Genomic DNA, 13,508 nt, shown 5'->3' with positions numbered 1-13,508 from the left:
TTCATTTGGTTGGATTTGAACAACTTGATGGCCGCCTGTCTGCAAGTAGGATTGCAATGTTCTACTTCCTATAGCTTCTTTGGAGAAATAGACCAATGCGCTTACCTATTGGCGGATCAACCCAGCCAAAATCACCATAGTACCATTCACTAGGAGGCATAAGCTTGATCACCTGAGAGCCACAAGATTACATGATGTGGAGGTGAAAAGAGAAACAGAAGTCAAATATTTGGGAATTACGCTAGACCAAAAATTACTCTGGAAGACACATGTCGGAAAGCCACGAGGGCTCTGATGGCTTGTAGATCCATAGCAGCAAAAAAAATGGGGTTGCAGCCTGAAGATACTACTTTGGATATATACGGCAATAGTAAGGCCAATGATTACCTATGGAGCGGTAACCTGGGCAGAAAGAACCGAACTCAGCACACAAGCTAGGGAATTACATAAGCTCCAAAGACTGGCTTGCGTGCGTATCAGTGGGGCAATGAGGACATGCCCAACGGCATCCCAGGAGGTTCTTCTGAGATTAACCCCTGTCTATTTGCACTTACAGATGCAGGCAAGGAGGGCTATATTCAGAATGTCCGGGAGTATCCGTGAGACGGAGAGCTGCCTAAACCGAAGGAAGATTGATATTCTTTCTAGGCGGTATCCCGAATTACTGATACCAACGGATAACATGACAACAAGATTTCACTTCGGTAAGAAGTTTGGAGTAACAAGGCAAACTGGGAGAGCGTGGCTGCGACATACGGCTTAAACCAGCAACTGATCCGTCAGTGTACGGATCCCTCACAGCAGAGGGAGCGAGTGCCGATGTCATTGGTCCAAGGAAAATGTACTTTGAGCCAATGGGCAGGTACACTAGCATATTCCAGGCGGAAATATATGCCATAGACAAATGTGCCTCCTTTAATCTCCAAAGGAACTACAGGGAACAGAACAGCTATTCTCACCAATAGCCAAGCAGCGATCTAGGAACTTAGGTACAACCAGGTGAACTCTAAACTGGTATGGGAATGCCTTGAGAGACTGAATACACTCGGGTCGTCCAACAAGGTCTGGATACTTTGGGTTCCAGGCCATGCTGGGTTGGAGGGCAACGAGGCAGCGAACGAACTAGCCAAGAAGGGAGCAATGGCGCCTTTACACGGGCCAAAACCCTTCTGTGGAATCGGAAACGGTTTCATGGTTATGACTCTAAGAAATGAAGAGGAACGGTTGAGGTAACTATACTGGGCGGGCCTACCAAGGATGGAGCAATCCAGGGTGCTTATTGGGGAATACGAACCCATGCGCACAAAGGATTGCTTAAACCTTACCAAAAAAACCTTCGAATCATAGTGGGAATTCTCACTGGTCACTGTCGGCTAAACTATCACCTAGGGAAGCTAGAGATATCCACGGACACTGCCTGCAGGTTTTGTGAGGAGTATGACGAAACCTCTATACACGTCCTGGGACAGCGTCCGGCACTTGTGCAAAGTAGGTCGAGGCATCTGGGAGAAAACTTAATACCAGATGCAAAGTTGAAAGATCTGGAAGTAGGGAACATACTAAAGTAGCTGACGGTTATAGGCTTGCTTGAGATAGTATGATCAATGGGTACACTATAAACAGCAAAAGGGGCACAATAGTTCTTTAAGGACGCGGTGTGACTTTCCCTTAACTGAATAATAATAATAATACCTATTGGCACTGTTATTTGGCGTCAATGATCCCACCCGGAAAGTCTATAAGGGCAATATCTATGGTAGAAAAAGAAGACGATGCAGACCCTGCCTAAGATGGAGCGATGGCGTGGGCCAGGACGCCAGACAGCTTTTAGGGATATCGAATTGGTGGACCTCGGCGCAAAACCGGGATGTCTGAAGTTCCTTATTAAGGCAGGCCTAGACCGGATACCGGTTGTTGCGCCGTTGATGATGATGATTTGGCGTCAAAACTCCGACCTCTGCTTGCTTCGCACAAAGAGCTGTCTGGATTCCTTAGACTCAAGATGAAGCACAGAGCTGTCTGGATTCCTTAGACTCAAGATGAAGCACATTAAAAATATATTGAAATTCGTTGGAACCTGCAAGCGGAAATCTTTAAAATTTAATTTACTAAACTCAGGAAAAAGTATCGAAATTCAGATTACATGAAGCTTTTAAAGGAGAAAAACGAGTATCTGATAGCTATCTTGTGTGATTCTCTGCAAGCGTATGATTTATTTCCACAATGACATATGAAAATTCGGAATTTGTAAATTGATTGCCCAAAACGCACAATAGTACTGTGAACCTGCTCGAATTCCAAGTCATGAAGTACTCTTTGAATTCATTTAAATTTCTACTTTTAATTTCAGTCCAAAGAAAAAATGATGAAAGGTGTCCGTCGTGGTTGTGTCAGACTGAAAGGTGCCGTAATAGGAATAGAGGATCAAGAAGATAACACATTCACAATCACAGTTGATCACAAAACATTTCACTTCCAAGTATGTCTTAATAATTTCAAGAGAATAACCAAACGAAAGCATAATTCTAATAATAATTTCAAACTCTGTGCAGGCTCGCGATAGCGACGAACGCGAGAAGTGGGTACGTAGACTTGAAGATACAATTAGACGTCACGTAACGAGAAATCGTGCATGGGATGGCCAAAGTAGTAGTTGTGCAATGCAACAAAATTCATCAAAACGTTCTATTCATTTAGAATTACTAGACAGACGTGTAAGCGAAGCTGATGCATATCTACAACTCATGATCGAACAAACGAGTGTAATCCAACTTTCTATTTATATTTTTCATTCAAGCCCTAAGTTCTCGTCAATTTCAGAAAGTTGAAAATAAAATTCTAGAAATGGAAGATCCAGATGAGAGAGCAAAGTGTAAACCAATTCAGGATAATGCAAATGTGAGTGCTTTGTGGGAACAAAAGTCATAAGTTCAGTATGTGGAGCGAATTTTTTGTTTGTTTTTCTAGTCAATGTTGGATCATATCAAACACTCGATAGTTTTGTTACAAATTGCCAAAAATACAGCGCATCCAATCAATGGTTTCTATCAAGGGCCAAGTATCAAAAGTTCAGATAATAAAGCAGATAAAAGCGCTGATGAAGACGATGAGGATGAAGGTAAGATTTTAATAAAATTTTGATTAGTTATTTAAAGTAATAGCACTAAGTTAGGTCGTTCGAATTCAATGAAAGTTAGTTATGGCTAGGAGTACCAAATTATACTTTAAATCTACCCAGAAACTAACAAAATAGAAATGTAGACCGTTTTTGAAAAGTTCGCATTCAAATCTTCATCAAATTCTGGAATTTATGTTAAAAGAAACCATTGCTCTCTACAGTTTTAACTTCGCCACAAATTGCACCGATTATTCCCAATTCTCTGGTTGAGCTGGGCTCGGAATGTTTAGAAGGAAGCAGAAAAGGTTTACCAATAGCGGGTGAGTTTGGATTTTTACGTAATTGTTTGATTTGATGTACATCATTCTGTTCATAGGATCAGCGAATGCTATGTCATTGATAGTTCCCGAAACATCATACTCAAGTTCAGAAGGCGAAGAAGACTTTTACGATGCAAATGATGATCTCTTCGTTAGTCAAGGAAGTTCGCCGGTCGCGTAAGTAATATTTATTATAATAGAAGTTTCACTACTTTAAATTACCCATATGCCCATCGCAAAAGTAATGGGGAACGAGAACGTATACCGAGGCAAATGGGCTAACTTCTCGTTTCATTGATTACAAGTTATTTGATTAACCACAGTAGCTTTCACATCAGATAAAGGCGCATAAATAATTGACAGAAGTTTCAATATTGATGGATATCAAATAGAGGCCTGAACAATTAGAAAGCGTATAAGATGGAGATGATAGTACACGCATTTAACTATACAAGCATATGTGAAATGAATGATTATAAAAAATATTTTGTTTATGGTGATCTGACTGGCAAGAAAGTTCCAATATGGAAAAAGAAAGGTAGTCTAACAGAATGTTCAAATTACCATCTGATCGAATTACTATCCCATACCATGAAGATTTTTTAATGCATTCTTAACAGCCGTATTGCCAAAATCGTTGAAATAATCGTGAATCAAGCCGGATTTGTCAAAAACTGTTGAGCTACTAACGCAATACACGCAACGCGGTTACTCATGGACAAACACCGTGAGAAGTATCGTTCTCTTTTCATTGCATTTCAGGGTCTAGAAAAGCGTTTGACCGTGCGCCACACGAACTCATCTGGTATGCTTTACGACAACACTTCGTGCCAGAAAAACTCGTGCGCTGGGTTCAATTGCTCTACCACGATCCGAAAAGTAAAGTTCGAAGTGTAGCTGGTGTATCAAAACCGCTTCGTGTCTCTATAGGTGTTCATCAATGAAGCGCCCTCTCACTACTCCTCTTTGTTCTTGTTATGGTCACCGTCACACGGGACATCCAACGTCCAGCGCCCTATACACTGCTTTATGCAGATGATGTTTTCTTACCATCCAATAGCAAAAATGATCTGGAGCAACTTGCCGAAAAATAGGATGATCGCCTCATGCAACGCGGTCTCAAATTGAATCAGAATAAAACTAAATTTTCGACGACCGATCCCCATGAAATAGGCACAATCACTGTCAGCGGCAGTGATCTGCACAGAACTGAGCGATTTAAATAGTTCGGGTCAACGCTATCAGCCAATAGAGAACTTCACTATGAAATTGCTTCACGCATTAACGCAACCTGGATGATGTGGCGTTCCATAACTGGTGTTCTTTGTGATCGACGTATCAACGAACGTCTCAAATATAAAATTTAGCCTAATGTCACCCGTTCTGTCGCTGTCTATGTTTCTGAGTATTGACCGACTATAAAAAACAATGAACGACGTCTTGCGGTAATGGAGATGAAGATGTTGCGGTGGACTATTGGTGTGACATGTTTTGATCACATTCGAAATAAGGATATCCGCGATCGATATGGAGTCGCACCGATCGTGGAAAAACTGAGAGAGAGGCGTATTCGGTGATATGGTCACGTAATTCGCGGTGTCGAGAATTCACTTACCAAGATTGGACTGAGCATCGAAGTCGATGGTAAGCGATCAAAAGGCCGGCCGAAACAACGGTAGCTTGATACGCTGGATGAAGATTTAAAAGCCTCGAGATTGCATCCAGATCAGGCATATGATAGGGCCAAATGGCGAATCCGATCACGACGAGCCGACCGAACGGGACAAAGGCCGACGAAAAAGAAAAAAGGAAGATTTTGTTTATGGCAAGACATTCGGAGGGTTTACATAGGCTCATTTTCACCTGCAGCGCCGACAGCAGTTAGAAAAGGTCGCTAGATTTGCTGATTTAAAATGGCAAAGAACCTGAGATAACAAAAAAACTCAAAAGCTTGGCCTAAAATAGTGATGCACTTCACCTTATATCTATGCACAGTTCTACAGAAGTCGCGAAAGACGGGTGTCCAAGTGCATTTCTGCTAGAAAATTCTAAAAGTCGAAGAAGTTTGCTCGGTGAATATGTTGTATAGCCGAAAGCCACACACTAAGCTTGGGTTTACACACCATTTCAAAGAGGAGGCGAGGCTTCACTCCCATAGGATTCTCTCAAAGTGTAGGGAGTTAATCACTCGATATCACATTTGCAATTAAAAATCATAAATAAACTACCGAAAGAAAACGACGTCCATGGTTTCATTTATTATCGCTAGAAACATCACGGATATACGTACGTATCGTACCTTTCTGCTAACCTCAGTGAAGTAGGGGTAATTAAAGTGATCATCTAGGTTTATTATGGTCAGCAACGATGGCCGAACTATCCTAAAACCTAAACATAACTCAAGAAGTAGCTTAAGTGCAGCTCTACTGAAGTATTGCGTTGTACATTAATACCGCACCAAAAACTGAAATTTCGTAAACGAATACAATGCGAAATGAAAAAAACGAAAAAAAAATCGTCTGCATTTGGCTCAAGAAAACTGAAGTTGGCATTCGGAAAATGTTATTTTAAACGGTAGCCATAGTAATTAATGGTGCATCTTTATGAAATGTGAATTCCACTGGGTCCTAGGAGGAACAGGGAAAAGGGATCCTCAAACCAAGGAATTAGCTAGTTGCACTCATAATATTAACTAAGAACTAACAAGATAATACAGTAGAATCCCGATAATTTGTATTGTCAAAAGACTGGATTTGGTACGAAATATTGGAATTACCAATTATGGGAAGTACAAAATAAAGAAAATTACGTACGAATGTAAAATTATCGGGATTTCACTGTATTCACTGAGCTTAAACCGTCATAAATTATAATAACAAAATGTACATGAAATGCTGAAGAATTGAAATAATAAAGAAACTATGTCGACCAATCAATTCATATGTCTTCTAATAGTCCACCGCTGCAAAACTCAAATTCTTCACAAAGGCACGGTATTTTAGGTTCATAACATAAATGTTTCTCCATTGTCTGCTCCGTCAGGAAAAATCCATTTAATGGTACCTGCCATGGGCATGTGACCCAAACTATTAAAAAAAATAAAAAATTATTTCTGATTTCGAAAATGTATAGAGGAGGAGTCAAGATGCAGGAAATTGAAAGTGGGGTGATGAAAATAATAAAAATGCGAAGTATTAGGAAAATGGGGAATGTTGTCAATGTGTGACTATGCAACTTGCTGTCGTTTTCCAGTAAAATAATAAATCACTGGTGATTTGCTAGGATCTCCGAACACGGAACGATAGTAGCAAACGAAAGTAGCCCCCCGAGGGCAACTCTAAAAAGCTACCAGATGTACAAACTTAAATCCACTGTTTTTTTTTTTTGAAGAAATCAATTTTTTTATAGGAACCAGAAAAAGCATTTTTCAAAATACTGGCCCATTTCTTGGGTAATTTATGGATACCATGTTGATTGTTGACCTTTCGAGACAAACCACCCATCAAGCCATTTTCGGACGTCCGCGTAAGAATCGAAGTGCTGCTCAGCGAACGAGTGGTCCATCGATGAAAACAGATGATAGTCGGATGGGGCCAGGTCTGGTGAATAAGCAGGGTGGGGTAGTATCTCCCAGTTGAGCGTCTATAAGTAGTTTCGAACTTTTTTCGACGTGTGCGACGGAACACTATCAAGGTGAAAAATCAGCTTTTCATGTCTTTGCCAATATTCCGGTCGTTTTTCATTGACAACACGATGGAATTTGATGAGTTGTTAGTGATAAAGGTGGGCATCGACAGTTTCACCAGGTTTCAACAGTTCATAGTAGACAATACCCCGCTGACCCCACACACACACATCATCTTCTTCCGTCCGAAGCGATTTGGTCTTGCAGAAGATGCCGCTGGTTGGCCGGCATCAATCCACGATTTTTTTCGTTTAGGATCCTCGAAATAAACTTTTCGTCGCCAGTCACATTCCGATGCAAAAACATCTTTCTTTTGTCTCTGGCAAACAAGATTTCGTATGTGTTTTGGCGCCGCTCCATCTGCCTATCGTTCAATTCATTACACGTAGACGCATGGAAACGGCTTGTTGATAAACACCTGACTACTTGGCGAGCATTTTTTGCGTTTGAGTATCGTCCTCCTCCAAAGGAGCCTCCAATTCCTGGGCCGATTATCACGCCCTTTGTCGCTCAGATCGAAATCGCCATCTTTGAACCGACGGAGCCAGTCTTGGCACGTTGTTTCCGATAGAGCATTGTCATCGTAGGCCTCCACAAGCATTCGATGCAATTCAACAGCTGATTTGTTCAAATTGAAGCAAAAAAGTAGAGCTTCCCGCAAATGCTTTTTTCCGGGAACAAAACCGGACATGATTATTGAAGAGAAAAATATGGCTTTTTTTACGGGAACAAAACCGGACATGATTATTGAAGAGAAAAATATGTTTTTGCATGAAATTGCTGATGATATAGATTGACAATTGTTGACAAATAACGTACTAAACAAAAAATACATGATGTGCTCATAACAGCTTGATATGCTCACTGACGCCATCTGTGAGCAAACAGATGATTTAAACTTGTACACCAACGAAGAACAGAGAAAACATCGAGCACATATACGAGAACTTCGATATCCTATGATATGGCTTACAATGTGGTGGCAGAAAAACGGTCGGAGCAACGATTAAAGCCAACGGCGATGGTGTAGCATCAGATCGCCTTTATGGAGGTTTGAGCGACTTTCTTTTTGTGAATTTGGCAAGAGATATGGTAAGTTCTGATAAATACCGTGTCATTTTTTTTACCAGATTTTTAAATGCATTATCCTCTGCCAACTGTAACGAGATAAATTGGCTGAAATGAAGTAAACATTTTCAAAGAGGATTCTCTAGCATAACACGAGAAATCTTCAAAATAAGATACCATAGGATTCTATACATTGTAATATATAGCGGACACAACTCGTCAAAGGAGAGATCACAAGTGTAGACTTACCGATGGCGACTTGGCTATAAGATGTAGAGGTTTTCGTGATGCTGAAGTGCTAGTGTAGAAGAGTCGGATTGGAGAAAAGAAAACAGAGGAAGTCACCGCCGGTATGAAAGGAAGTAACGAACAAGAGGATGTCGATGTGCATAAGATCAGTCATTGGCACAGTCATAGAAAATTGGCTCGAAAATTTGTAATGAAGTTAACGGAATAGGAGGACCAGACGGTCATCCTAAGTGGCCGAGAACGACCGAGAGGGAAGAGCTACCCCAGAAACCTAAAAAAAGTTTGCGAAAGGTCCGCCCGCAAAGACTGAAGCTCTATCAAAGTGCTCGGTCGACACGTTCTTGGACGCCTCTGTGTTAGCCAGGCGCGAGAATGTTGGGGGGGGAGTGTCCTTTGAGCGCTTTGATCCCTCACGTGTCATTAATACAAAATTAACGTGCCTATACTGATCCGTGGGTCCGCACCGGATTTCAAAATAGACAAAAACCGGAGGAGTTCGCGAGGGCCTAACTAATAACCTAACAAGGTAAAACTGAAAAATATAAAAAAAAAACGAGAGTCTCCGGACCCGAGTGCCGCGATCGAGAGGGAAGATCCACGACGGATCACAATCCCGATCATAGTTTCTTCTATAATACTTCAGATATTAATCGAGGCGCGGTCTTTGAAGTTTCCTCCCTCTCTCTTCCTCCTTGACCCCGCAAACCCTTCATAGTGATATCCTCTGAAATAATGGCCTGAGGACGTCAAGAATGGGAGGGAACCTCAGGGCAGCAGTTACGTAACATGTTTTCAACTCCGAATTCAATAGTTTTATTTAGTACCACGGGAAAATCTACTTTAGATTTGATGATGCGATGCCGGGTTGATTAAGTCTTTCGACTTCATTGCCTCAAATTCGATTCCTGGTCGGTCAAGAACATTTGTCTTCGTTTTTTACTGGTTCGCTGATGTAGACTCACTTGCAATTACTAATCTGAAGCCTCATTGAAAATCTAATAGGAAAAAACACGAACGGAATTATAGCTCCATTTCCCTACTTTATGATAAAAAAATGATTTCATTCGGTAATCATTATTTGTTGGAAAAAAAAAAACAAAAAAAAAACCAAAGAAGTCATTGAAAAACGAAGTGGAATCAAACGCCACCTGAGGATATTCGTCTGTTTTTGCCTGGGTCCCCAAGAGTTAATCAAATTACACAGCCGAAAATATAACTTGCAATGTGTGTTTATTCAGTAGGCCAATATTTGCGACAATTTACAAATACTGTCAAATAAAGTTAACGCCAAATTTTAGTATTTGATACATTTTAAGGATAAATTTGTACGCAATACCCTATGGAGAAAGTTACGAACAAGTCCCATTTAGAAACCTCGAATATGATCATTTAAACAAAAAATCATTTGTATGTCTGAAAATTTCGACCGGTGATGTTAAGATGGTTCTGTAGAAATATCAAGATTCGAAAGAGCTATTACGATTATTCATCAGAATTGTATGTATATTTTTCTCGTTTGTGTGCTACCAGCAATTATTGACAAGGGGACAAAATGGTCCTTCGAAACGAGAGTGCAAGTTGAAAAGAAAATTTTTTTCTTCTGCTTCATAAAAACACCTTGAAGAACACGATCCAAACGATAGAGTGTTCCTTGTTGATGCTGTTTATTTAAATTTTAAGTGTTGAATCTTTGTATCTGCAAATTCTGGAGTCAACTTATTCGACCGCATCAAAATAATGTATATAAAAAGAACTTTTGACAATTCTTTCACATCAAATATCATCCAATCTACATATAATGTTGCCGCGGCAGCAAGGAGACTATACACAAAAGTTGATATTTTACGGGACAGAAAAAATGACGTCCAGTGGGTGGAGCTTTTCAGGCAAAATCGCAGATGCATTCTGCACATTTTCACCTAGAAGTATTGACTTCCCCTTGTGTGATGGTGTGAATGCACGTGCATTTGTTTAAAAAAAAGCTAAATGCAAAATCAATTGTAGAAGGTGCCGATCTGAATGATATTACAATTTCCACTATTGTTTGTAACTTGTTGCATGGATTCGCACACTAGACGTGCTACAGGAACACTGCACACCATTCATACATATGTGTTTGTCGGTCGAAGGCATTTTTCTTGAAATGAAAGGTCTTAATTAGTACTTTCACTAGTAGTTCTGAAGTTGATTTCAAAATAAGGAGCAAGGGGTCAAAATGTGCAAAATTAAAATTAGACAGGACCTATACTCGTAAACTACCCAACCCAAAAATTTTCCGATATGTACTCAAATAATCTTAGTAATAGCATATTACCACCTTTTTAAAGTTGACCAGAAAACCCCCTTAATTACTAGGTTGTTCAATAAGTTTCGCGGTTCAATAAGAGAGGACGGTACCACTAGCCCAATTTTTAAGGTTTTGTGTAAACACAAAACCTTATTAAAATCGGTTTACTGTCTGTTTGTCTGTCTGTCCGTCACACGCATTTTTCTCGGAGACGGTTATAGCGATTGACACCAACTTTGGTAAGAAGGTGGGAACTGTGAACGCTCACGCATACAGTGAATTACATCCTTTTACATCGAATTTAAGGGGGGGTCCCCATACATGCAAAAGGGGGGTGTAAAATTTTTTTTCATCAAATATAGTCAGTACTTTTCAAAGCCGATATTAGTTTTGACATTCGTTGGAAGGGTCGGGAACGCGGGCGGTTGAAAGTGATCACTTCTTTAAGGGGGCCATTCTCAGAAACTACCAAACCGAAAAATCTGAAAAAAATCAGGAGGCTGCCACTATATGGCGACTGGGCTCCGAAATACCTTTCATGCCGATATCTGTTTAAATAAAGTTAATAATAGTATATTACTGCAATTTTTTGTAATTGGTTAGAAACCCCCCTTAAGTTCATCCTAGTACCATGAAATTTTGCAGTGATATAGGCTGTAATATAGAGCATGATCTTACCAAGTTTGGTGGAAATCGACTATTACTAACAAAGTTATAATACCTCAAATTGGTTGCTTCTTTGAAAATTGAAGACTATGAATGTCAACATCACCCGAAAGTGGATACTCTCACATAATATATGGATATATTACGTGCTACGTACTAAGAAATACACAAAACTTTTCGTACCTGAAGCGTCCAGCTTCCGGTTTCCCGACTTGTTTTTGTTATGTTGGTACATTCTCCATATGAACGTATGTGAAGTTTAATTTCAATTTGTCAATTCATTCTTTGCTTACAAACAATTTAGTATCGACGTGTCACAGTAATTTTTACTATGGAAAAAATCAAGTATCATGCAGCGATTGAATTTTTATTTTTAGAACGTTTAAAGGCAAAGAAAATTTATGAACGAATGTTGAAAGTCTATAAGGACTCTTTGAAGTGTTCATAAAGAATCGACGAGCTTATAAGAAAGAAACGAAGCCTGACCCGTGAACAGCAATAGTTTAGATCACGGAATTCGGAAAGGCTACACGAGACATTGGGAAGGGATAACTATAAAGATCCGAAAACTTCCTTGAAAATCTAATGTATTTTTCCATCACGAACTATTCCCCCCAAGAGAGTGATGAAGAAACTCAGTAGGCCAATCCTACTTGAATCCGATCGTTGGACGGCAGCTAGGCAAGAAGTGATACATTTTCCAACCCCAATTACAGCTAATGTAAGGTGAACTATCACTTTCGATTTCTAAAAATACACCCCAATCGATTTATTTCAAACGTGCAAGGTATGAGGATTCACACAAAGCGATTATCCTGTTGATTGAAGGCGGATATCGACGTTTTTATGGACAATCATCAATGACGGCCAAAATTTTCCATCATCCAACTGAGACTCAATTGCATCTTATGTCTTGGCTTATGGGAGATTGTCGGAAATAACGGTGATCTCAAAGGAAGGTGAAAATCCAACACTTTACATTCGTGTGCCTAGAAACCTGAGACCTGCCCTGTTCGTTTTAAAATAAATACGACCTATAAACACAATTACAAAAAGGCAAAAGCCCCATCAGTTTCATCCATCGGTTAATTCCGAGATATACAATGCTACGGAAAAAAGAATGAAAGAAATTGTGATTGATATTGTGGAGGTGTCGCATGACGATCTCACCTCCACAATCTAGCAAACGCTACCGACGAAAGTCTATAAGATCCTTGACTCGTATTTAACCGCAGGAAATGCTTCACCAAGCAAAAAATCCTCACTAAACGAACATGACTACCAGTTTAGCATCGAGTTTGCTGGTCACTGCTTAATAGGCTATAGGTCATTGATCCAATCTTTGATCGCTCACAGCAGCGGAACAAACAAAGACATCCAGGACAACTAAGATTCGAACCTAGAGCAACGAGGTGAGAGGCTAACGTTTTACACCCTCCAACCATCGCGCGGTCAAAAGTTTAACTTAACGATATATCAAGCCCTCAGTCAAAGGACAGAGAGATTTGCTCCCATATTCAACATCGAAATTCTTTAAAGAGCATTGTCTAGGATTGTGAGAGCAATTATTTTCGCCCCGTGGTACGTTAGAAACTCAAGCAGACACCGGACCCTGAAAATCCTATTTATAAAAGAGAAGATTACTAAGTTATTCTAGAAAATATGCTACACATCCCAGCAGCTCAAGAACCTTTAATACGCAAGTCAGCACCATTAATTGAAGAGGAGAAACTCTCTACTCTGATTCGCCAAATCAATCCGTATCCAAAACCGCGTTAAACCCCCAGGACGGTCATCCCTTTTGTCTCCTCTGAAGACAAGAAGGGAATATTTTGAGAGAATTCTAATCCTTTTTCTTTTTCCTTTCATATTGGAGCCTCCCCCAGTATGATTGAAGAACTTACTGAACCAATGTGTTAAACTCCAACTCTTGCGTTTGCGGGAAAGTTTGGGATCAACAGATTCTTGTTTTGATATCTGGTTCAAATATTTCTGCCGTCTATAGGTCGCGATTCGCTGCGGATAAACGAAATACTATCATTGCCATTAACACAGTAGATGTACTCAATTCGTGGTGCAATGATGTAGGGCTTTGACAAATCGATACAAAAAAAA

General features: G+C 40.1%; 1 protein-coding gene across 1 annotated transcript in view; it reads left to right on the top strand.

Annotated features, from left to right (window-relative positions):
* LOC119661704 (oxysterol-binding protein-related protein 9) overlaps positions 1–13,508 on the top strand; it is a 38,935-nt gene that overhangs the window by 12,692 nt on the left and 12,735 nt on the right. Inside the window, exons 2-7 of the mRNA XM_038071155.1 lie at positions 2,351–2,479; positions 2,553–2,762; positions 2,821–2,898; positions 2,968–3,118; positions 3,340–3,438; positions 3,495–3,615. Coding sequence (XP_037927083.1) covers positions 2,351–2,479; positions 2,553–2,762; positions 2,821–2,898; positions 2,968–3,118; positions 3,340–3,438; positions 3,495–3,615 — 788 coding nt within the window. The remainder of the gene's footprint in view (positions 1–2,350; positions 2,480–2,552; positions 2,763–2,820; positions 2,899–2,967; positions 3,119–3,339; positions 3,439–3,494; positions 3,616–13,508) is intronic.

Source organism: Hermetia illucens, chromosome 1 (assembly GCF_905115235.1).
Source record: "Hermetia illucens chromosome 1, iHerIll2.2.curated.20191125, whole genome shotgun sequence".
NCBI lineage: Eukaryota > Metazoa > Arthropoda > Insecta > Diptera > Stratiomyidae > Hermetia > Hermetia illucens.
Note: the sequence above shows the minus strand (reverse complement) of the source record. Positions and strands in the feature narration are given on the sequence as shown.